Consider the following 25,370-nt stretch of genomic DNA (forward strand, 5'->3'; position numbering starts at 1 on the left):
CGATTTCTGCACTGCAGGGAGCTTCACAAACGCTGCAGCATTTGCAGCCTAGAGAACTGTGTATCTATATATCCTTGAATCTATACCAGACAGCTTGTTCTTTTTCATTCTATAAGAGGGATGGGGAGAGAGGGAAAAAAAAAAAAAGAAAAATTAAAGGTACTTACTTTCACATGCTGTGAGGTGAAGCACTCTGAAATCACAAAATTCCTGAGTTACGGCTTTTTCCATGTGGTGCTGCCACGACCGTGCTGCATGGACAGGTTTGAGGGTCCCTTTGGCCTCCTGCAGCCCCCCGAAGCCTCAGACTTCCCTCCGAGAAGCTGGTCCTTCCCCCTCTTGCCCTTCCAGAAGGTTCTGCCCCCCCCCCACCTCCCAGAAGGTTCTGGAAGGTTCCGTGCCCACCCCTGCCTGTGCCCAGGTGCCCTCTTTTCACCGAAGGAAACCAGGAAGCACGTACATCCCCTGCTACCCCTCCTTAAAAACCAGGCCGCTAATTAGCCGTTTGGCGTGTACTCGTTTCTGACGCACGCCATGAAACCACGCAGGACCTGGAGAGGTCCTTATTTAAGGGTGGCCGAGCGCTGAGTAGCGGCGGCGCAGAGGAAGGTGCGACGCCGTCTACAGCCAGAAGTTTTTTTTTTTTCCTTTCTGCCTATCTGGCCTCTCAAAGTCACCGGTTTATTTACTGAAGTACCTCAGAAAGGCACCAGCTCTAAGCATGAGCGGCGCTACTCCTTGCCCACGCGTGGCCGCCGCGACGAAACAGCGCTCGGCGAGGCGCTGCTGCTCCGGGGCAGGAGGGCTCTCCCGCACTTTGTGGCTCCCCCTGGCGCCGAATCCAGCGGCCATTTTAATCCCAACTGTGGGGATTAAACTCAGGGCTGCTTGTTACAGCGATTAAATTTGAAATGTATCGGGAAGGGCAAAGAAAGCAGGAAGCCCCTAAACGTTTAATCCTGAGGTGTTTAATATTCCTGTGAGGCATCAGTTTTGTTTGGAATGATTGCAAAAAAAGTCTGTTTAAATAGCTGTTCTAATCCTAAGAGGTTAAATGACTGAAAGATAGAGGTCATTAAAGGCAAGTTTCTCAGAAGTGCTGAATATTCACAGCCTCGCTGACAGGCAGCAACCTCCAGAGAGCAAATCCTTTATCTTTCTTGTTTAAAGCTAAAGGGAGCCATGCTGGAAGAGTGCCGGCCAAAGGAGAAACTGCAGCCATATATCTGATTGCCATTGCTTTTCATGGCAGTGCAGATGTGAAAACTGCCAACAAATTTCTTGTCAGCACTGCTGTAAATATTCTGTAATTTCAGTGCAAGTCTAGACAACTTCTTAAACTTCCTCAAGACTTTGAGGAGTAGGTCCTTGAGGAGAGAAATGCTGTATATGCTGTTCACGCTGCTGCTTTATTTGAGTTTCACAGTCTGGATGTTTAACTTATTTGGCTGTTGGCTTGCTCTCTTGAAGTGGCAGGCTTGCATTTCCAGTCACTGCTGCTCTGAGTCACAGGGCTCCCAGGTGTCTGACTGACAGTCATACCTGCTGGGTTGCCCATGTAGCTATCAAAAACAACGCTTTTTAGTCTTTAGGATGCATTACAGCTTGGCACACACTTTACTATTGATTTAGCACACTGAGAAAGAGTCAGTAGAATCCCTATATCAAACTGATAAGTGTATATTTTATTTACATTTTGAAACTTCCTTTCACCAAGTAAAAATTAAGCAGATAAGCAGTTTGAGCAATAGCCAGCTTTCAATATTACTCTTGTTTGCAAGTGGATTAAGGACTTAAGTCGTAAATTACTTACTTTTTTAATGTCACTCCAGAGTGAATGTTGTTGCTGGCTATACGCAAGATGTTCTTCCTGATTATTAAGAAGGATTTTTGATACTGAATTTTTGCAGACTGGTAAGATAATGCTGATGTAAGAATTTTTATCCAGCCAACACTGTGTTCACTTCCTTAAAATCGTGTTTTATCTTGCTTTTCCATATTTTGAAGATTCTTGGAAATACCTCTCCTAATACATTTTAGTTTTCTACTTGCTCTAAAGCCAGCCTTTTTTCACAGCTGAACAACACTGGCAGCGCTTGTGGTTAGGATTCAGCCAACCTAACTTTGGCTGTAGGTGTCTAATCGAAACTATTTTTCAGAACTACCCCTGTAGTCTCCTCCTAACTGGAGAAAGATCAGCATCTTTAGAGGACAGTTCACCTACTCCTCAAATAGTTGGATTTAAGACATCTCTGGCTGTGAGCATTTCTTCCCTGTGAATGTAAATGACAACTAGACTATAATTAGCAAAAGTTAAGTGAGATGAACCTATGCTTCAGTCTCCATTTTACATTAAAACCCTGAATATGTATTTACTTGCTGGTTTCAAATAGGCCTGTCCTAAAACTTAAGAATTACCTCACATGAACCTGACCTGAGCTAAGCTGCGCAGTGCTGCTTCATTTATCCAAAGATGGTTGTAACGAGATATTACAAAAATTAAGACAATTAAGTTTGTAAAACAGGAGTCAAGCCTCAGTTTGTATTTCCAGTGTTAAATGATTTGGATTCAGTAGTCAACACTGAATAAAACCACCACAGCTGGAGAAGAACAGTATATGAAACCAGCATTCTGAGGAAGTTCAGAGATCCTTCTTAGATGTCTCACTAGTATGTCTTTATACATTCATGGGGGTCTCACTCATGCTCGGATGGAAATTTCCCCAGGACAAATTACCAATGACCTTGGGATTTTCTTGCTCTCAACTACATGGGATTATCTGGGCATATTTTACCTGATCCATGACATACCCATAGCAAGGGCCCAAGGCATTTATGATAATTGCTGGGTTCTGCAAGCAATTAAGTTTATATTTCTGAAGAGTGAAGTACTTTAGTCTAACAAAAGACTTGGAGCTGGAAATAGCAGTACTGCCTGTAATACTGTGGAGAGAAGCACAGATCTCTTCTGGCCTTGAGCCTTATGGAACACTACAGAATAAAGCTGATTTTCTTGAGTGGGAGACAACCAGTTCAGACAACCAACTTCTTCAGTATTTAGGGAGATAATTTCCATGACTAATTCAATGATTCAATTCATTTTATGATTTAACTTCAGCCCAGCATTAAGTTATTTTGATAGTGATTTGATAGTGGTATTGTTTTCAGTTTAGTGTGATTATAACAGTTGAATAGCTTCAGCAATATGCCTTCTTGGTTTTATCATTGCTTTATAATAACCAACTCTTCCCAACCAGATATGCTTGGATTATAAGTATTTACTCCCTCCACCCCACACTTATGGACATAATGCAAATCTCCTGGTTTTCCCTAGGGTGCCCACTGGATATGCATATATATGTTTATGTGTGTGTATAAAATTAAATCCTTTGCTCTGCATTTCTTTTCTTCTATCTGTTGTGGTAGGATTGGACATGACATAGGAGAACAAGTGCACAACTTTTTCCATTTCCATCTTTGTGAACTACTATTTGCCTTGCTCTCCTTGTTGTGATAAGTTTGGATTCAAATAAGCTATTATAAAACTCTTTGCAGGGAAAAGAAATAGAGAATGAGTTAATAAGTATCTATAGATACAAATAATAAAACATCAAGTAGAGCAAAGAAAAGATCCATCTTAAATCAGGTCATTTTTAAATTCAGTAGTCTTAACGATACCTAATTTATCGATGAAAGACATGTAAACATCTAATTTTCTATTGGGAAACAATTCATTCAGTTGATCAAAAGAAACAAAAAAGTATATTAGACAGTCTCAGGACTGTGACAGCAATGGATTAGATCTTGCATCATTTGCAAAATCTCAATATAGTTAGCAACTTGGAAAACTGTGATCAGTAGTAACTTCACTGCTGAAGTATGCATCTCAACCTTAAGAATATATCATCGCAATGATGGCAGTTTGCTGTAGAGTAAGGCACAGAGAAAAATGTGTGAAGTCTCTGTATTCCCTCTGGTGCACAATATATATACATAGTTACAAAGAAAAATATATATTACTATGCACTAGGTTGATCAGCTTATTCTTTTGCCCTTTCGCTTTATGTTCTTTTCTAAATAGTGCTGGAGGATGAAAATTATCAGCCAATAAAAACTGTATCAAATACCAAAGTAATAGAAGACTTTAAAGTACCTGCCAGCATTCCAAGGTCAAGATCCTATGACATGGATCGCTTTAGGAAAACAAAACCACATAAATATGAACCTTCAGCTGCTTAAAACAAAAATAGATTTAACAGACTTCCGTCTACCTTGTGTGCTGAACTAGCATTTAAATTGACTTAACTGCTATTCATCTTCATTTTGGTGTTTCAATAAAACATTACATTAATAGCAGATATTGTGACACATTTCTCAGTCATATGTAGACTTGTACTGAGTAGTGCACTGAAGTAAAATGATTGAGAAAACTGTTGAAGTGGAAAAAAAAAGTCTTCCCCAGCACACAAGAGGGCTGAGGTTGCTTCTACATAACTATATTGCTGTTCTAATTTTTAAGTTTTAAGCATACTGATCACAAATGCCAACACCCAGGATACTTAGAGATTTCCCAGTAGATTTGGTTAATTTTCCTAATTATTTGTTAATATCTGGTTTCTGATGGAAAAAGAAGAAATGGGTTTCTTTCAAATAAGAGGTATATTAGGTATAAAATCTCCACTGACCTATGGTCCTATTACAGATTGAAAATGATGATTCTATTCAAAAAAAAACAACAACAACAACAACAATAACAACAACAGAAGAACAAACCTTCCAAAATGAAATTCAGGATGAAAATAGAATGACATACCTTGTGCTCACAATAATCAATTATTTGCTTGATTAACTCAATTTACAATTTAAGACTTCACTAGATGGCTTGGTTGTGTGCTTATCTAAGAATATCATTTATAAAGCACATATTTTGTTTTTCTTGTTCTCATATTTATTGTTCCATTTCTTCAACTTGAGCTTACCTCTTATACCCAAGGGAGGATGAATGTAGATAAACTAAATATTTGTGGGTGCAAAGTTTAATCTCACAGCATGTGTTACATTAAAATTTCACTGGAGGACCAGTTAATGTTCTACTACAGGAGAAATGAAGTCATAAATATGAAATTTATTTATGTTCATCCTGCCTTGGGTGTAAGAGGTAAGCCCAAGTTAAAGAAATGAAGAGAACAATTGGAACAAAATGTGCTCTGTATCTGTCCTAGATAGATAACGCAAATGGGACATGTTTTGAAGGAGGAATGTGGCAATTATACCTGACACTTCCTGAACTGTATTTGATTATCCCACAGATGATTAGGTGGGTAGTTTCCCATCTTTTCTGGCTTATGTTCACATTAATTTTGTTACTGGTTCCAGGCTTTGGTTGTCTCACCAGAATCCACATCATAACCTTGCCTTCTCAACAAAATATCATGAAATCTCATTTTAAAAATTACATTTTTCAGGTCTTAGAGAAGCAGGTGTTCTACTTAACATAGCCTACATCTGAAAAGGCTAATCTGCCATATTGTCCCTACTGCGCAATAAAAGCAGATGCAACTGTTGATTGGTATGGCTGATGAACCTGATTCAGATCCCTACATTTTACCCAAATCCATTACCTTGTAATTGTCTAGACATATCAAAAACAAAGCTGACACGCAGAATTTCCTGTGGGTGAACTGGATCCTTTCTTTGTAGGTATCATCTAATAGCATGACTTGTACATAATATTCACTAAACCCCAAATTATCATACTTCTAAAGAGTACTCTATCGAGCACTTCTGAGAGTGCTCAAATGGGAAACTTGTGCAATGCTTCTCCTAACCCAGTTCTCCATTCAGGTACCCAAATTATTACATAAACAAGAAACAAAAGCAGAAAGGTAGATTATCAAAGTTTCTGCTGGAGAAGAACCAGGTACAAAACAATTCTTATAGCCTTATATTTATACATTGCTGATGGTGCTTGGGTTTTGAAGGCTGGATGATTCAGATTTACAGACTCACTGAAATATCTATTCAAAGGTGGCATTTCTCTGTCTGATTACATTCTGTAATGCCATGTTTTCTGAGATCGTAAACTTATATCTGCTTGAGTACATCATTAATATCAATGAGTTTTCATTCACCAGTTGACTTTGTCTACAAAAACAACCACAAAGGCTGTAATTTGTCTCTCAAATATAGAAATCTAAGCCCTATTGCAAACAACTCCAGTCACTTGGTTTGGTAAAACTTTAGCTTGGTTTTTGAATTTTTGCCCCAAACATTGAACATGCATCTTACTCCAGATGTCCCTAAATCATTCATTACCAGAAGCTGGGAGAGCCCTGTTAGGAGGTTCACTGGGTAAGTAAGCCCTGCTCTTACACTGTTCCCTACGTATTGACTCCTTGTCACTGTTAGAGCCAGGATGAAGGAAGAGGAATCTTTGGCCTAATTTTTACATTAACTCTTTGTTTCTATGATTTACACAACAAGCCATATGTAAAGACCTAGCATAGCCAAGAGGGGCTAGGACAAGGCAAATGGTCAACACATTTAGCAGGCCCCAGGTTTCTGACAGCTTTGTAATCCATGGAGGATCAGCCACAAACTGAAAATACTCTCCTTGCAATTATTGGATCTGGGCAGTTCCAGGCCTAGCGAGTATGCAGTCACCCGTCTCCCAGACTTACCTCTCTGAATGAGCCATGTAGAGCAATTAGTTAATCTGCATTTGAGCACATAGTCTCCTTTAGTGCAATTGCTGAGCCTCTCTGACACCAGTGGCTCAAGAGTCTTACACAATCCATCTGCCTTGGGGGGCATCGAGACTCCTGGTGCCCAAATGTGCTAATTTCAGCATCTAAATGTGGATCTCAGTGCTGCAAATGGAGCATGTATATGGGAACATAGATCTCTTCATGGGTCCTTCACATAATATAGCATAAACTGAGTAGTCTTCTAACTGAAAATATCAACTGAAACATAATCACAGCATGATCATGAATTGAAAAATTTAAAACATTTTTTGTTTCACATCACACAAATTTAAACAGCGTGGAAACCCTAGCCCCAGAGATGTGCATTATTTGTAGAAGATGCTCTAACCAACTCTAGAGTAGCAGTCAGCTGGAAAAAGAATCTTGAATTAGGAAATATGTGCTTCAGGGCACTAACCATAGTAAAGGATAATTTTGAATTAGCATCACTGTAATTCTAAGACAAATCCATTGACTCAGTCACAAGGGCTTCCCTTCAAAACCTGTCATTTCATAGCAGTCTCTTTCTCCAGACGCTTAACAGCCATGGTAATAGAAAGTTGCACTTGGAGCATGGAAATTGGTGAGTTATCTGCAATGCTGCCTTTGCGTAAGTTAGTATCAGGTATATAGTCTGCTTCATGGCTTTGAACAGAGTAACGTGGCATTTTTATTAACTCTACGATTTCCCTTTGTGTGATCAGTTGTTTGTGTGTGTGCATATGCAGACAGTTAATATAACTTGACAGAGAGTTCAGTGCTTTATTACTGCTAGAAATTGTAGTATTTTCTTTTTAATGATGTCCAAACAAATTAACTGTTAAAAATAAACTGCATGGTAGCACAGTGGGAAGTGGAATTTAGGAGGCTGAAGATCAAAAGGAATTAAGTGCCAGAGCTCTGGCCTGTGTGCTTGTAAAAATTGATTTGACTTAATAGGTTTAATGCAAAAGGGAATTGCATTGTGTGCGCTACTTTACTGTTGATTTTTAAAAAGTGTGGGAGCACATCTTCCCTGCTGATGTCCATTAACTATGCCCATGAATACATAAATATAAATTGGGTGCTTCACTTTTTTTAAAACCAACTCTTATCAGCATTTTATAGCTGAGCACACTAGCTGGATTCACACAAAAAACTGCTAAGAGCTGCTATTTTCCAATCATCTGAAATGCTCACTACTTTTTCCCTTATTGAGATTAAAAAAATAAAAGCCTTGAGTTTTATTTCTTCATTTTTGCAATAACCCTCTGTTTCAACAAAGTGCGGAGATGGTGCATCATAAGCAGGTCAAGTTAGCCATTAAAAAGACTGGCTAATATTACTTACTGGTATTTTATGAGGTATCTTTTCAGGTTTTTTTCGGGGTGATGACAACTTGATTTGCATCAAAATTTCCTATGAAACAGTTTAAAATATTTAACTTACCTAAAGAAGATCTTTCTGTTTATATTGGGTCTTGTAATCACCCTCTAAAAGGTCTATTAATCTTCTTCAGATGTGAAATCCAGAGGCACAATGCTTATAAACCACAAAAAAAAAAAAAAGAAAAAAGAAAAAAACCCTGCCTTGATCTGTTCTGTGCTCACTTCTTACCTTCTCAGTTAAGCAGTGTCTTGGTCACTTACTTTTGTGATAGTGTACAAAGTGGTAGGACCATTTCTATGCAAAATCATTTTGTGCCAAAAATCTTTCTTGCAGCAGAGCAAGTGTACTTCTCATTAATGTAATGGGTAAGGACAGTACTTAAACAGCTTGCATAGAAATGTATATGGTCTATTTATTTGGGTAAAGCAAGCAGAGCACAGTCCAATTAGTCCCTAGAACTTCATTGTTCTTAATCCCATTAACAATGTTGCCATAGGTCTGCTGAAGACTGAGATCCATACAAGACTCAGCAGTCCTCCTGCAGCAGTATGCAGCAGAGCTCCCACTGACTCAACTAGTGGGAGAGACAGTCATACACGACCGTCACGTTTTGAATATACATATTCTCAGTGCCAGCAACGGATGTCCCAGCGCAGACCAATGCAGAATATGTTTCAGACACATCAGATTGTACTTCTGCTCAAACATGCCCCAAGATAACTTTGGAAAGAGAAGTGATGAAAGCAGATATATTTTTACTATCATACTACGGTTCCATTTCTTTACTGTTGCAGTCTTCTTCTCCCTTTTCTAGCCTTTAAAATTCTGTCATAAGAAAAGTGTTTCCTAATCTACATACAAGATAAAATCTGTAAGCATGCAATGTGAGACAAAGTATATTTAAAGATTGTCACTTTCATTAGTAAGAGACAAAATTCCTAGACTGAACGCTAACAGATGTTTTATAACTTATTACCATAATAACCATAAGTTCCCGGTGCTTTCTAAAGGTAATCAAGAACTGTGCAGGTAATTAACATCTCACTGAATTTATCAGTGTAAAGCAACTAAACATATAAACACAGGAAGTAAATCATGCAACAAGCTTCTAATCATAGTACTAACAATACAGAAGGTGAGCCACATTTTACTGTATTTTGTAGACAAAACAAGTTTTCAGCTACATTTCAGCCAGCCACAGAGAACTTACCTTTTATGGTGAAGATACATAATATAATAAATCTGTGTGTATATTAAAAAAAAAAAAACACAGAAACAACCTGTGTTTATTTTACAGTGTCTAGAATCCAGGAAGAAACACTGAGATAATGAAGATAAAATACCAGCTAAAGCATGCCACTTTGCATTTTTAAGAGGTTTCATTATGAAAGATGTTGATCCCACCCCTGTTACATTGAGTAATTCTCTACGGGTCAGTAGTTACGTGAAAGGGTTTCTTTATGAGTATGTTAATGTTTTGTTTGGTTTTAATTAGGAAATGTTAAACCCGCCTGTTTCTGAGATGAAAACTGTAGTAATACTAAGAACAATAGAAACAATTAATTTATGGTCATTGCAGGCTTTTTACTCTTGCCTCAGAGCTTTTCTTAAATATTTGCTCTTTGAATAGTGCTCAGACATATAGGCTTTCACTGACTCCTTTAGGAGTGAACCCATTCTTAGCATCGTGCAGAATCTGCCCTCTGGACATTGGCACCATCTTGAAAATGAAAAATGAGTAACAAACACAAAAAGTCAGAAACTTAAAAAATAAACATCACATTTATTTAAATAAAAATATACACATAGTGTACAATGGACATGGCTTACAGACAGCAATGAAACAAAATGCTAAATCCTGCAGTACAAAAAAAGTTGAATTGCTTAGTTGTGCTTCAGTTCTCTGAATTAAACACACTGTGGACTGAAGTCCTATTAATGTTACCAATACAAATAGCCCCATGCACTCCAGAGAGTGAGACAGAACCACTACAGTGGAACAGCTACACCAAATGAGAACGAGTACCAAAGTAACCTGGGATTTTAGAAATTTTGAAGTCAGGCTCTTCATAAAAAAAACAGAAGAGCTGACAACTTTTGAAGTAATTTGCATGCCAAATGGAAAGAGTACAAAACACCATTGCCAAAAGTTAGATGTCTAAGAGCAGCACAGTCCAAATCCCACTGCTCCAAACCCCACAGATTCAGCGCACTCTATTACCATACCCTTTCTACCATAATCCTTTCTCCCTGTCAGCACCCAAACGCTCATGCTTTTTGTTTTTAAGCTCTTTGGAATATGGATACATTGGTTCACAAGTGTCTTCTGTTTTATTCATTATGAAGTATTCAGTCTTATGTATATTTCAGCAAATGCAATTGTTATTCTTGGATCATCAGTAATATGCTGAATTTCTTCTTAGTTTATTATTGTAGATGATATTGAGAGAAAGGGAAAATAAAAAAATGCTTGAGTGCTGCAGAGTAAGTTGAACCCTTTGGCAACGCAACACAAACACTGTTGATGTGTTGCATGATTAAGGAAAAGCCATTCATGTTCTAGAGACTGATATCTGTGAAATTTTTTCTTTTTTCTTTAACAAAACAGTTTGTGATGCTTTTTTTGAAAACATGCATTCTACAAGGCAAATTTCTGTTTTAAAGAACATTTAACAACTTTAAAGCACTTTGAATGTAAACATCTGCTTTTAAGCTGCAAATAAGTGAAAAACAAGATGAAAACTCATGTCTCATACTATCGCCTGTACAGTACACTTCCTCTTTACAATAAAAAAGCATAAATACAGAGATATCAATGGTTTCAAGTCTACAACATAGCCAACTGACACAATATATGTTTAAGATTGTTAATTGGTTACATCTGTTAACTCACAAGTAATTTTGCTGCATAGATTTTAACACAATTTGTTTATTACAACTGGTGATGTTCAGTGCATTTCCTGTTTTTGTTTTGTTTTGATCAGCTGACTATAGGATTTCCTGGAACATCTTTTAAAACTAGAAATATAAATGAGTTTATTTTCTGAAGATCAAAATAGGGGTATTATACACTAGGCTTCAAAATGATATGCTGCCCTTCTTCGCACCTAAATTGCTAATGATGATTTAGAATACCATTACATTTTAATTCACTTAAAATAACAATTTTCATCAGGATTGATTGTTTTAGACACAAAAATTTGTTCTTTAACTTTCTTGCTTTACTTACATAATGCCAAAAGTTTGGAAAGTGCAAAAATTAACAGTGCAAAGGACTTCATTAAGGCTCGCTCTTTATTATTATTTTGTTGGCTTCAGCTATCCTTCTATATTATTTATTCTTTGTAGCACATACATTGCTAGTATTCCATCAAAATACACAGCTTCACATAGACAAAATCAGATAACATAATTAAAATTTTCTCTGTTTCCTAATTGCTCCATAAAAAACCCAAAGTATAAACATTGATAAGAACTCCCCAAAAGAAGATTTCAGAAGAAAAGACCAGGCTGCTTACTAATGCCAGGCCTATGCATGTCATGTATTATAGCACTATTACAACTATCTCTGAGAAAACATTACATTAACTTTCCTTTCACCCCCTTTTTAGGCATGTTAAACTAATTTTCTATTTAGATGCTAACCTCATACAAGCATGTAACAATGCACTGTACAAATATTCAAAGCTAGAAGCCCTCACTTCAGGTTTTCTCAAGGCAGATCCTGATTGCCTTATTCATACAAATATCTTTGTTGAGCAAGATGGGCAGGATGGGGTTTTAGATGCCAGATATATATTTTAAAGTTAATCTTCTAGACATTGAATATTGTCCTTCCCTCAGAACAGAATATTTCATACCTTACAAAAGTTTTAAGAAAGCAGATATGAAGTATTTTCCGTGAATCTGCCACTAAAATCAGTATGTTTCCCATAACCCTTTGCAAGCGAATAGTATAGCCTGCTCATAAAAATATTACTGCTCTGATATTCACAGTGAACTAGAAGTATATGTGCAAGACCTCAAGGATAATTTAACTCCTCCATTAAGCACTCAGACAATACACAGGGCTCAAATATGGCTTCTACAGATAGTAAATACACAGTAAATTTGTAACATAACTATTAACCTGCAGCAAAAACTTCTTTGTGTTTCTTTATAAAAGTCAAACCAGAAAAACACACTAGTTTCGTATCAATGCTTAGCTGACAACTCATTTTTGGTAACAAAGCCTCTGCCTGCATAAACAGCAGTGGGCCCCCAGCAGGCAGTGACACTCGCTCTTTGGAACCAAACGAGGAAATATTGAGCTTAATGCATATTTCAGTACTGAAGTAACAAGTTTCTTCCAGGACACTTGGAACTGTGTCAGCAGGTTTTACAGGGGTCTTAGTAACATACAAAAAGATGTTCAGATCAAAAACTTGGCATAACAGTTCAGCCTTAAAAAACCTTCAGCCTCAAAACCCAAGCTACACTTCTGTAATAGCCCAAGCCCAATAAAGTCTCACTGCAGTGCACTGATGTGGTATTTTTCTAATTATCTTTAACAAGTAACAGATGATTTAATTTCACAAGGACATGCTGCGAGTGGCTGTTAAGGTAAGGATAGAAAATTAATGCTTTTTTTGCACTAATGTGCCTTCACTATTGAAAACTTCTTAAATATAAAGGTAACATGATAGTCTCAATGGCAATTCAGATCCCAAGTGTGATTTAAATGCTGAGGAAAAATCTTGAAAGAGGGCTTTCCTGATAAGAAGTCTATAGAATATCATATTTTGAACTTGTCAGAATGCCCAAGGGGATTGAGGTAAAGTAGTATAGGAACCTACAGTACTTACCAGAGAATACCATCCCACCAAAGAATTTTGCAGATTGTTTAAAATTACTGTAGAAAGGCTATCATTCTCTATTATACATCTACGGGATTATTTCAGAGTTGCATGAGGAATTTACCACTGTTTCTAAACTGTATATGTAATTTTTTAACGTTAATAATAAACACGTCAGAAAGGATAGTAAGGGCTAATGTAGCAATCAGATTAACAGAACAGAACATTACTTCCTTAGGAAGACTTGTGCTCCATAAACCTGCAAATAAGATTTTGTACAGGTCAGCTGTGTAATGGTTAAATACCCAAATACAAACACAAATCTATGCACACATCCACCCATCCTCCCACTGAGTAGTGCCTGCTTCTACTGGTACATGACAGGAAAAATCAAGGCATTATATTCTCATCTGCCTGATTTTATCTATAACACACTGCTGACTCTTCTGACATCTACTGCAAAGTAATACATTCGAACAGGAAAAAAAAAAAAAGCCATGCATGATAGAACATTCTAATGGAGGCATATAACATGAACAAACAATAAATGCACCAAAACACTATTCAAGTGATATATTTTACTTTGCAAATCTGTTCCAATTCATTATGTAAATATATCAGATAGGTGAATTCCAGGCTACACTGAAGTCAACAAACGTTGGAATGAGGATCTCTTCCTGATGTTTTACTAGCTGGCCAAAAGCCTGATCTTGCAAATCTACAAGACAGGTTTAATTTTACTCACATGCCAGATTATTTTCATGTAGTCACCCATTTATAATTTGCAGGATCAGGCTCTTAAATATATATTTTATTAGTATAGCAACAGATTTATACCCAGTATCTTAATGGATTAAAAAGAACATTAATTCATCATTCATCAAGATTTCTGTGGCTTCTGTAAGAGCAAGCAAACATTAACCTCTTCATCCTTGGCAAATATGTGTTCCTACAGATCCTTAAATTTCCAATGCAGTTTCATTTGGATAAAATTCTCATATTTCTGTTCTATATATTTTTCTCAGAATGAAAGCATTGATTACACAAAGGTCAAGTGAATACTTTTTTTTTTTTTAATTGTATTTCACAGGGGGCAGGAGAAGGAAATTGATGAATACAATTAAAAAAATGCTCTCTGCAAGACAAATTCAGGACTAACACAAGCTGGCAGAAGCATTAAAATTAATTTTTAAAGTTGATGGTTGTCTTTTGTGCTAGAGGGTCTACATGCAGCATTACAAATTTGATGCAAATCAGCTGTAGTAGCTAACTAGTCCTGATATAGCAGGTTACTGTAATTATAATGCTTAGACTTTGTAAAAACACATAGCCTAAAAATATATGTTAACTCCTGTATATAACAACTCTATTTTACCTACTGCTAACAAAAATTTAGTTTTCAGGGTTTACAGTAAACAGCAACATGACAGGTCAAATTCAGGTCACCTTACCCGAAGAATTAATCTTGATTTCAATGTGATTTATGTGCAAGTGAAACAGGTGGTATTCGGCTATGGTTCAGAAAGCCAAGAATAATACATCCAAATGAACTGCAAGGAACCGGAATGAAATTACATGCTGTAATTATTAAAAATATATTAAAAATATATTATGTAATTACCATGCTTATCTAAAGAAGCAAAATGTAATTACCAAATTTATATTCAGCCCAGGGATTAAGATTAGCATCTTTCATAAACAGTTTTATGCAGGATTTGATCAAAACCTAGGCTTTATGTTTTTTTTCCCCGAAAACACTATTTGCAGCAGGAAGAGAACCCTTAAATCTCAGATTTTGGTTCAGAGTCAAAATGCCACCTTCTAAATTGCTAACATCAATTCCTATAGCAATCCACATTTCCCTTTTTGATCTTCTATCAAACTACTCAAAAAGTTTTGCCAGCTGGCTAATGGGCCATACTAAGTTTCAACTTTGTGCAGAAAAGCTGAATATATTTGTTTTTGAGAACATTCAGTCCACTACTTTTTCATGATGTTTTATTTCATAATGACTAGCTGTACTTATTTTAAAATGATAAAACCTGATAAAGATAACATCGACTGTTACACATTGCCAATTAATAACTCATAAACAGCAATTTTTATATTCACTAATTAGCATAGATGTATGTTCCTGATTACATTTTTGTTAAACTTAGGTGTCAGCTTTTCCATATGTCCCTTCTGGAGGTCTGTAGTACTTTGGGAAAGCCATCAGCTGTATCATGTTGAATGCATACTTTCTGCATTTGACATTCTTCAGTACATTCTCTATGCGGCATCCTTCTCTAGTGAAAGGGGGAAAAAGTACAACTTCATGAAACACAGAATAAATAAATATGTTTTATTGGTTCATTGCAGAGTTTCAGCAACAGTTGAAGTAAAAATAACAAAGATTCAACTCTACATTTTTGTTTTCCACAAGTGATGATACATCTTACAAAATTAAATCCAAGGCCAGGCCCAATACAGTTATTGCCCTCAGAAATAGGTGATAAGATTTTTTTTCCATAATATATTTGCCCTTAAGCTTTAAAGTTTAGTAAAAAAAAAATTTAATGATACTTTGATTCTGATTCCAGAAATATATTTGCCTTTTAAACATTCTCATATTTTTCAAATTGCTTACTATATATGTGAGAGTACCTGTTGCCCTAAAAATGAGTTTTCTAGGGATAAGGCATTTTATTAAGTCTGGCCCTATAGATTCGTGAAGGAAAGTTTCATCTCTGTTTCATTTCCCGTATGTTCAGCTTTGCAATGAAAAAAGAGAAATGGCTTTTCAAATAGCCCAATCCAACTCTCTGCTTTATAAAGGAAAGATGCTTGTTCACATACAGTACAAAAGTCACAAGTGCCAAAGTGGTGCATCAAGACATAAACAGGACTTTGTTAAAAAGAATATAAAAGTGTCTTGAAAGCAAAAGCAACTAAAGCAACAATAACAAACAGGTTAATTTAATTACAAAACAGAACTTACTCTATTCCATTTAGTCACTTGACAAAAAAGGGTTAGATGTAACAAAGTAATAACCTATTTGTCAAACAAAAAAGATCCCATCAGCTAATAACAACAAGGAAATTAACACAAAGAAAGTAAGTCTCACAAACCACCGCCCTGTAATATTTGGCTGGGGTTAGTTTGTATTGTGCAAATTCATTTTTAATTTTTTTATTTTATCAGACTAATTATTACTCTGGAAAAAGGGGTTCAAGCATTCAGGATTCCACATCATCTTATATACAGTGACAGCATTTTAAGTGGGCTTTCTTTGAGCTTATTACAGTGGAAAAGGTTTACCATGAACAGAAAGAGCAAATCAATTCACTCAATGCATAGTATACTTCTTAGAGTTCAGAAAAAAGTAGTGAAAACATTGTACATTTCAGACATTTGTATCTTAAAGGTGAATCCTTGGGGTCTGAAAATGTAGAAATATTACAGCATAATTCCTTTTTCTAAAGTTAGTTTGTTACTGTTTGTAGAAAAGAAAGGAACACAAGTGCAGTTTATTGATATTTGGCTAATAGCAAAGCAAGACTTAAAATAAGCCACACAACCAGCAAGTGTGAGCTGACAAGCAGCAAGGCGACAGGATAGAAGTGTCGAGAAGTTGGCTTGTTATCAGTTAGACAGCCTGTTTCGGGATCATCCGATTCATTCAGTGCTCCCTGGGTTTGTCTGCTGTTAAACAGGGGAAGTTAGGAACAAACAGAACAGCATTTAAACAGCAAAGAAAGCCAACATGTAGGTATTCTGACAACAAAGAGAAACCAAATACAGCCATTCTGATACAAAGGACTTAGGCTAAGTACTTCCATGTATTTAATCTATTTTACAATTTGCGTGGGAAGCACAATGACTAATGCTTTTTAAATCCTGCTAAATTCCTTGAAGAAGTATTCACAACTTTACATTAAAAATATAAGTTATGAGATGAGCTATACTATCACTGAAACAAACACACACACTGACCAGAAATGAAATAAGGAGGTAAACAAATAGTTAAGGAAACAAAAAAGATCACAAATGTGGCACAATGTGGCATTGGCAAAACAGTGTCTCCATGGTGTTCACAGGTTTTTCAGTCCTGCTTCACTGTCTGTCAAGAAATAGATAGGCAGAAGTAGAAAGGGCACATGCTCTTTTGGAAAGAATTGCAACTATTCTACAATAATTTTAAAATGTTGGTAAATTGACCTAAAAATGACTTATTTGAAAATTCATTGGTGCTGGTGACTCAGCTTTGAAGTCAATAGCAGTTCTTTCTGTTTAAAGGTTCACATCTACATTACTGAAAGAAAATTACCTTGTACCTTGCTCAGTCGACTCAGGAGCTAATCTGCTTACAGTGAAGTTCTTCTGAATCACTTTAAGTTGTGCAGCCAACGTACCAGAGCAGCAGGGATAGCTTCAAATCACTGCCAATCTTTTCTGTTGTAGCCCTGATGGCTTCTATACAAGTAGGATTATGCATACTTCAGCTATACCTTTTCCATCTCTCTAAAGTTACATTTATTTGTACATGCTCAGGATTCCTGTTTATGGAGTTCCTTTGGGCAGTAATGACACTTAATCTTCTATTTTTCTATGAGCCACAAATATTCTGGGATTCAAAGATAACATCATTTTTTTGTGTGAATTTAAGACTATCCAGATAGATTACAACACAGTGGTTTTTCAGATACATGGGTCCCAAGTATGTTGTCTGTCAAGAAAGAAAATACTGGAAGACCATAAAGAGATTGTAAGACAGTAAAGGTAACATCGCACAGCCCTAAGTAAAATGAGAACAGTACAGTTCTAATATCACTGTTGAAGACAGCAGCAGTCACTTCATCTTATAGACAGTCTGCCTTTCTGACTTGAATGTTAAAAGGCAATGTTGAATCTCTTGAGCTAGGATATCAAGCGAGGTGCAAGAATTGCATTTACAAATGGAATCCTATGAAAGGAGTTGATCAAAACCATTCCTCGCACAATTTTCCTTTAAAAAAAAAGCCTTTCAAAATAAGTTCATCAGTTGTTCTTTGCTTTGAACATTCAATCCATAAAAAATAAAGACAACCCTCCATGCTATTTTAAATACTAAAATAAAAATGAAAAAAAACCCTAATACTTGAGTGACATCTAGATCACTGCAATTAATGGCCTGCTGCTCTTGGTCTACAGTTTTCAAATGTACGCAGAATTCAAACACTATCTTAGACAAAATCCTCTCAGAAACTATCAAGAAATGAAGCTGACTGTATCTGCCATGCTAATTGTCAATAGTGTGACTTGCACTGAAATACATAATTGTGTTCTATATTAGACCACTCCCATTAACACCCTTGTCTCCTCAAAGTTCCTTGCTCTTCTGCTCACAATTTTGTCATTTGTGAACAGTTGTGAGGATTCAATCCCCTTTTCTTTATTATTTTTTTTTACTTTATCATGTATTTCTACATACTTTTAAAAGTATGCAGCTTGCAATTTTTCCTTTCCCTTCTTAATCTCTACAGGAATCTCACAAGTCTGCATCTGACATTTTTCTACTGTCTGCTTACCCTTTTCTACTCTTCTGGGTGAGCCTGTTGGTTTCAGCTTATCCTCTTTATGCCCACAACTGACAGCTCTAGCTCAGCCCACATAGTCCCATATCTTAATTTCTAGCCACTTTCCACATTGTCAGCTTAGCTGCATTTGGACAGTTCTTCCTGGATGTCTTTATCACAAACTTCCTATGCGCGCTTACGGCAGAGTGGACACAGACTGAACTCTTTTCTCTGAAAGGGTCCATCTAGGCAGTGACAGAAGTTCACTGTTCAGTAAGTTTGCACAGCTATTGCATACGCTTTCCTCACTATAAAGTACTGATTAGGTACTTCATTATGAAGGGCTTTCATGCAGCCTGTCAGCTTAGTTTTGCATGCTATTAATTTATTCTAAGCAGGCTGAGTTACACGCTTGCATGTTCCCCCTACAGAGGCACAACCCTTCTACTTCTGTAGGGTGCCCTGCTCTATGTTTTGCTCCGTATCTCATTGACAGTGTTAGTTTCTTATCTATGTTTCTACAAGTCCCATTAGCATCAGTGAGATTTATGTAGCTGTGATGATGGGAATACAGATAAAAGCCATTTGGTTCTGTTATTTTTTTAAATAGAAAAGCCCACAGTACATTTGTTCTTTGATATGCTGAAAAGAAGGATCAGTGTTTTTCGACATAAGAAGTCCTCTCTCCCTTCGGGAAAACCACTCAACAACTGATGCATGGGGACTTCTGTTCCACAAATTAGTCACATCATTCTGTGCATGATTCAATGAGACATCTCCAAAATGGACAAGAGGATCCAACTTCATTACTAGCTACCTAAGAACAAGACTGAGTGAAATACTTAAATGTGCTTTTAATTTAAGAAGAATATTTCACCATTGTCAGATGCTTTGCTAAACTCACTCTACAAATACGTTCCAATGCACTGCAGTGACAGAGCCTTCTAACAAACTTCACAGTGTTTTCTGTAGTGGCTAGTGTAGCTAGTTAAAGTGAGGACCTAAACTCAGCTGTCTGTAACATGACAGTTTGGAACATTATTCCCCCTGGCTCATATCAAACCTGGTGGAAGTTTTACTGCATCAAACAGCATGCATCCAGTTGGTGGCATGTCAGTTGGATTTATTTAGCTTCCAGTCTGACACTCAGCACAGTCAGAACAGAGTGGTATCTGATCCTATTACGGTGTGAAGATAAAGCCATAGCTTTTGATGTTCACTCGGTCACAAACCATACTCACTCAGAGCTCTGAACTCACACCAAGAGGGAAGGAGGAAGGCTCCCAAAATTCTAGCAAATTTGTATTTTGTGCATACACACAGTTTTAAGAGGAAAAGGTGAAAGCTTGTAGATCTGTAACATCTGGGGTCATTAATACCTCTCTAACCTGTATTACTATATTTTATTCATTTTATTTGAGGCTTACAGCATAGCACAGATATGTCCTATCAGCCAAGACTGCAGTAAGTTTAATGATGATATAATCATTTCAGTCTGCCTTCTAATTCACTTGGTGTTTTATCATCTTAAACTCCTATTGGGATAATGTTGCATGCCTGTCAAACGAGACAAAGCAAAACAGCAGGTATTTTCTGTTGCCTTATAATTCAGATGATGAATTGTTTAAAACTCTAAGCACTGAAGCAAGGACAATGAAAATGGTGTGGGGGAAAAAAGAACTGTCTCAAGAGTCCTTACGAAGTCAAGCATACGCATGAGGGCACACTCTGGCTTTTGATTACCAGTCACACTGCTCAGCCTTCCCTGTGCAGTGTTTTTGGAGGAGACGTATTTTAATGCTTGGGGGATGTATGCAACTCATGGTAAGACTTTTTCAGCTCCAGTTGAGTTACACCTATTAATGACACTGGAAAGGCTAAGTTGTGCTAATGCAATGTTGCAAGCAGAATGGATAGGCAGCTTTCAGTCAACACAAGAATTCCCAGTGCTAGCAGTGGCTTCATTCTGAATTCATGTCTTACAGCATGGATACTTTCTGGAAATTTTCCTTTTTGCAAACAGAACTCAAGAAAGGAGTTTCTGGTCCTTTTCTTGTCAAACTCCAGTGCTGACAAAGAAAAATGGCAAAAATTAGATGCTTCTCTTTTAATCCCTTCCAGCAATAGCTGCAAAGACATTTCTTTAAATAGCAGTGATTGCTAAGAGTTCTTCATCTTAAAGAATTAAATTAATTGATTAATAGAATTAAATAGAAATTAAATAGAATAGAATTAAATTAATTCTAATATAAAATTTAGGAAAATACCCATATATTAAAAAAAAAAAGCATGTACTCCTCTATAGTTTACTAGCATGTGATGATACATAAGAGCACCATTTCTTTGTTCACATAATCACAGTTTAATAATAAAAATAATACCCAAGTATTCGGTTATTTAACATAAATTAGAGAGTATAGATAGAGCTCAACATTTGGCATATGACAGATTTCCTGAAAATACAGTACTGTAGAACTGAGATCTAGTTGTGACATCAGGTTGTACCTGACAGAGAGTTTTAGCCAATGAAGAGGGAAGTTCTGAGAGAAATATTTTGACTGCTTAACATATGGAATTTGTTTCAATATTGCCCTACATTAAAAACAAACACTAAGGTAAACTTCAGTTTGTTTAGACAACAATTCAGACAGACCTGAAAAATAGAAAAATTTCCAGTTTGACTGAATGTGCCCCAAAACTGTTGGCTCACCAAAGAACAAAAACCCCACGGTTTATCCATGTTAACTTTAACATACCATAAACTGTGTAAAGAGATGAAAGAGCAGCTTCAAGTTTTATATGCAATATACACAAAACATGTTATTTCAAAATATAAAACTCCATCAGTGTAAATCCTAGTGCTACAGAAATCATTGCTGCCTTAAGAAGAATTAATATTTGACTGTGTCTCTCTGATACAAGACACCTACAAGAGCCTTTTTTTCCCCTGACTTTAAAGTGACTGTACAGCAGAATAGTAACATTCACAAAATTTATACAGTAACAACAAAACATTCCAGTCAAGAATTGCAATGCTCTTTAACTCACTGCGACCTTTAAGACATCTACCCTAGCAGTTCAACCCTGCCCACAGCAGGTCCCTGGCACTGAAGCTAGAAGGCAAACCCAAGTTCACAGCACGTCACTGCAGCCTCTTAGCCACCAAAAGATGTTGCCCACTGGAGGAGGCCACCTCGTGGGAAAGGTCCCTCAGTCGCGCCAACTCCCGACTGCCCTGGCAGAGCCTGGGGGGGTGCAAGTCTGCATAGGCCACAGCTCTGCCAGGAACCATTTAAGAATTTCACTGCGAAAAATGGCTGAGGCCAGGGCCTCAAAACTTTCCCTAGTGGAAGCATGGGCAGAGCCTCACAGTCCTGCAAAGTGATTCAGGTAACTATGTAAGAGACTAGTTCAGCACCAAAACATGAACAATGTGTCGGAATGATTCTTCTTTACCAGGCAGGACAGTTGAACAATTTTGGAAATATGGTTTTCACCTCTGTTATACTCCAAGCACAGGATTGGCTGTTTCATCCTACTATTCACCAACACCGCTATGCAATATTACACATTAATTCTACAAAGGTTTCTCTTTTGAACCAAAAATATGATTCTAATAATCCTTCCAGATTGTGCATCTTTTATGAAGTATTAGGATACATATATTACATATAAGCAAAACTCTCAGGACAAAATTGCAAAAACTTTCCTGACAAACTTATCTTACAAATTTTGAAATTCAATCCAATGTGCAACCAATTTTAAAGCAAATGTGATCTGTGTCCGTGCAGAAACCCAGCAAGTTGCAGGCTTCTTAGTTACCTGACAATGTGTGAAATGAGGATGAGTACATCCTTCAAGTAAGTTCTGAACATACAAAACGTTTTCCTTGCATAAGGTTATGTCACTAGTATTGTTGCCTAATGAGTCACACTTCTTCCGATATGTTTCTCTCATAGCAATGGAGTTTTACCAAGGATGTGATTATACATTTAGTTCATATAGCACACTGAAACATAAACCCATGATAAATTCTCTCTCTCATATGTCTAATTGAGTCTTAAATACTTTTGGTTGACTGTGAAGAAAAACCTTCACAAATCATCTCCTTGCTGCTGGCAAAGATTTTTCAGCCTTTTTTTTTCTTCCACATGGTGAAAAATAGTGTCAAAGTTGATTTAAGGGGTGAAAAAGGCTTGCTGTACAACTAAACAGCCAAGCATGAAAAATGGTTCTTAAAATCTGACATTAATTTCTAGATGTTCAAATCTCAGACCCATGGGAAGGATGACAAAATTAAGGACAGAGAAAACTGCTACTATAAACCAAGGGTCAGTTGAGAACCTGTTGCATTTGTAGTTTAGGTCCTTTCAAGCGAAGAGGTTAATAAACAGCAATGGATATAAATCTGAATGTTAACGGTGTATATCTGCAGCTGCAGTTCAAGCTATACAAAAGGCAAAACGGGACTGCTTCTGATTAATGAAACTAATCCACATAAACTCTTCATGGGATTAACCAAATGAGTGAGTCATAGCAAACATCTGAAAACTACTTTTCCATCTCAAGAAGTAAATAAAGCCAGTTCGTTAATTGCTTCCAGCCAACATACTGATACTGTTTTTTATAAACACATTAACAGTTTAAGATCTGATCTGTTTGGATCTCAGCCATCCTGTGAGCACTGGTACTACACACAGTATGTGGGAGTGTTTATGCAAGTGGAGTTAGTGCACATGTAGCTTTCTTAATCAGAAAAATACATTTAAACCTGACTTCAATGGGTGCATTAGTTCTGCTACCAGCAACACTAAATACAGCAAAGAAAGCTCTCCTACCTAGACTATTAACCAAAACCCCCTACCCAAAAGTGTATATAGGCTGAGATGCACACTGTAGTTATCTGGAGATGCCACCCCAACAGTCCTATCAATAAACCACCTTCTCCTTTCTTTAGCAGGTTAACTTTAGTCACAACCAAGAGAGATTTGTAAAACTCAAGCAACACCCTCTTTAAACACAAAACGCACTACTTCTACATCCCCTTTCTTCAGATCACACAACAGGGCTGAGCTGAGATTCTTGTGAGCCAAAAGTGTTCATTGTCCTTTCTGATAATAGGTAGAAACTTTGAAGAACAAAGCCTCTGTATGGGAAATTAAGAGAGTTATGTACCTGTTTTCTATTTAGCTGTTTCTATTCTGTTTCTGTTTAGAAGACTGCGAATGTTTCTGGAGTCTACCCTCAGAAGGAATTATTTTTTCCCTCCAAGTAGCAATCAGGAAGTTTAAAAGATTTGAACTTTAATCAGTGTATTTGTATATTTTACAAGCATTTTTTCTTTGTCTGTTGTCACTACTCACATTTGCAAGGAACATTTTATGATGAGTAATGCTGCAGGTTTCTCAGTAAATTTGAAACAGACTCTTCTGGCTCCCTTCATCGTGTTATTTCAAAAAGTTACTACCAGCATAGACCATCACTTTTTAAGTAAAAATAGCACTGTTCTGATGGGGAGAGTGAAGAGATGAAAATGCACACAATTTTGCTTCTACGATTTCCTGAAATAAACGACCTTTTGAAAATTTCTGGTAACTGCGGACAAAAAAAATTCAATAAGGAGTATATTTACCTTCCATTTCCCTAAACCTTTGCTAGCAGAAACGAATAAACAGACAAAACATAATTCAGGGGCAAATATCTTCCTCTTTATAATAATGCCACGTTTTCCCTACTGCTACACTGAAATCAAGGACAGGGTTTGGTTCAGTACAGTCGTAGTAATTTCGTTTGCCAAAGGTGAAAGATGCAGCTCTCAGGATACACTCTGTGAACTATGTGCAGGACTCCCTGAACAGAACAAGAAGAGTTCATTACACTGGCAGTATCACTTAATGATGAGCTAAGTCACGGGCAGATGAGAAAAAAACCGTTAATTTACTACTTTACCAGGATTGAACCATCAAATACTTTTTTTAAAATCTGTGGGGGGGGGGTTTCCCCCCTCTGTATCCCAGATTTTATTCTGTAAAACACAGAATCAGTAGAAAGAGGTGACACTCTCACCAGGGTTATTCACTACAATGCCTTGGGAACTTCAGCCTAGAAAAAAAACCCCAGAAATCTGGCATCTCCTGCAACTTCAGACTCTCAGGAGTGGAGATATGTAAAGTAATGAATTTCCCCAAGCGTGTCCACAGCAAGTTGCATGTGGAACTGCAACACGGTACAGCAGTGGGGCTTTCCACTCAACTTTGGTCACTGCCATCATTTACAAATAAGCAGAATGTACACTACTGTACATACATACAATTGGGGAAAAGAGGGGGGATTTATTAAGAAAATTCCAAACCATGTAACATATAATTGAAAAGACCCAACATTTTGTGAAAAACCTACCCATCTATAATCTATCATTATTTTCTCCTGAAGAAGCAGCAAGCTAGCAGCATTATTTGAGCTTCCCTTCTTCCCCAGGAGGGCACAAGGAAGCTAGCAGGAGGGTATAAATCTTCCTTTACTGACATGGATAGTTATCTCTGACTGTGTTTTTCTCCCTGGTCATGTATGCTGGTTATTTTGTATGCTAGAAGGAAAACAGTTTAAGAAATATTCCAATAAAATACCATCTCATGGTGCTCCCACTTTACATAAACACTACACCAATTTTCCGGGGGGGGGGGGGGGGGGAAGTCTTTTGAAATATCTTCAGTGTCCCTGAAACATAACACTGCATGAGATTGTGCTGGAAGCAATTCCACCATCTCCTCTTTTATACTGCTTTTACAGGAATACAGTTCCCTAACCAGCCAAGTCTGAGATGCATTATTCCTGGCACTGTTTATGTTTCTAGTCATGTTTGTGTACTTGGTCATCATGATAG

The 25,370-nt window shown here is 37.0% G+C and overlaps 1 protein-coding gene across 1 annotated transcript in view; it reads right to left on the reverse strand.

The window, feature by feature from the left end:
- Positions 1-16,459: 16,459 nt before the first annotated feature.
- INPP4B (inositol polyphosphate-4-phosphatase type II B) overlaps positions 16,460-25,370 on the reverse strand; it is a 290,644-nt gene continuing 281,733 nt past the window's right edge. The window contains exon 26 of the mRNA XM_067297109.1: positions 16,460-16,634. Within this exon, the coding sequence (XP_067153210.1) occupies positions 16,460-16,634 (175 nt within the window). The remainder of the gene's footprint in view (positions 16,635-25,370) is intronic.

The sequence above is a fragment of the Apteryx mantelli genome, chromosome 5 (genome assembly GCF_036417845.1).
Source record: "Apteryx mantelli isolate bAptMan1 chromosome 5, bAptMan1.hap1, whole genome shotgun sequence".
Lineage (NCBI taxonomy): Eukaryota > Metazoa > Chordata > Aves > Apterygiformes > Apterygidae > Apteryx > Apteryx mantelli.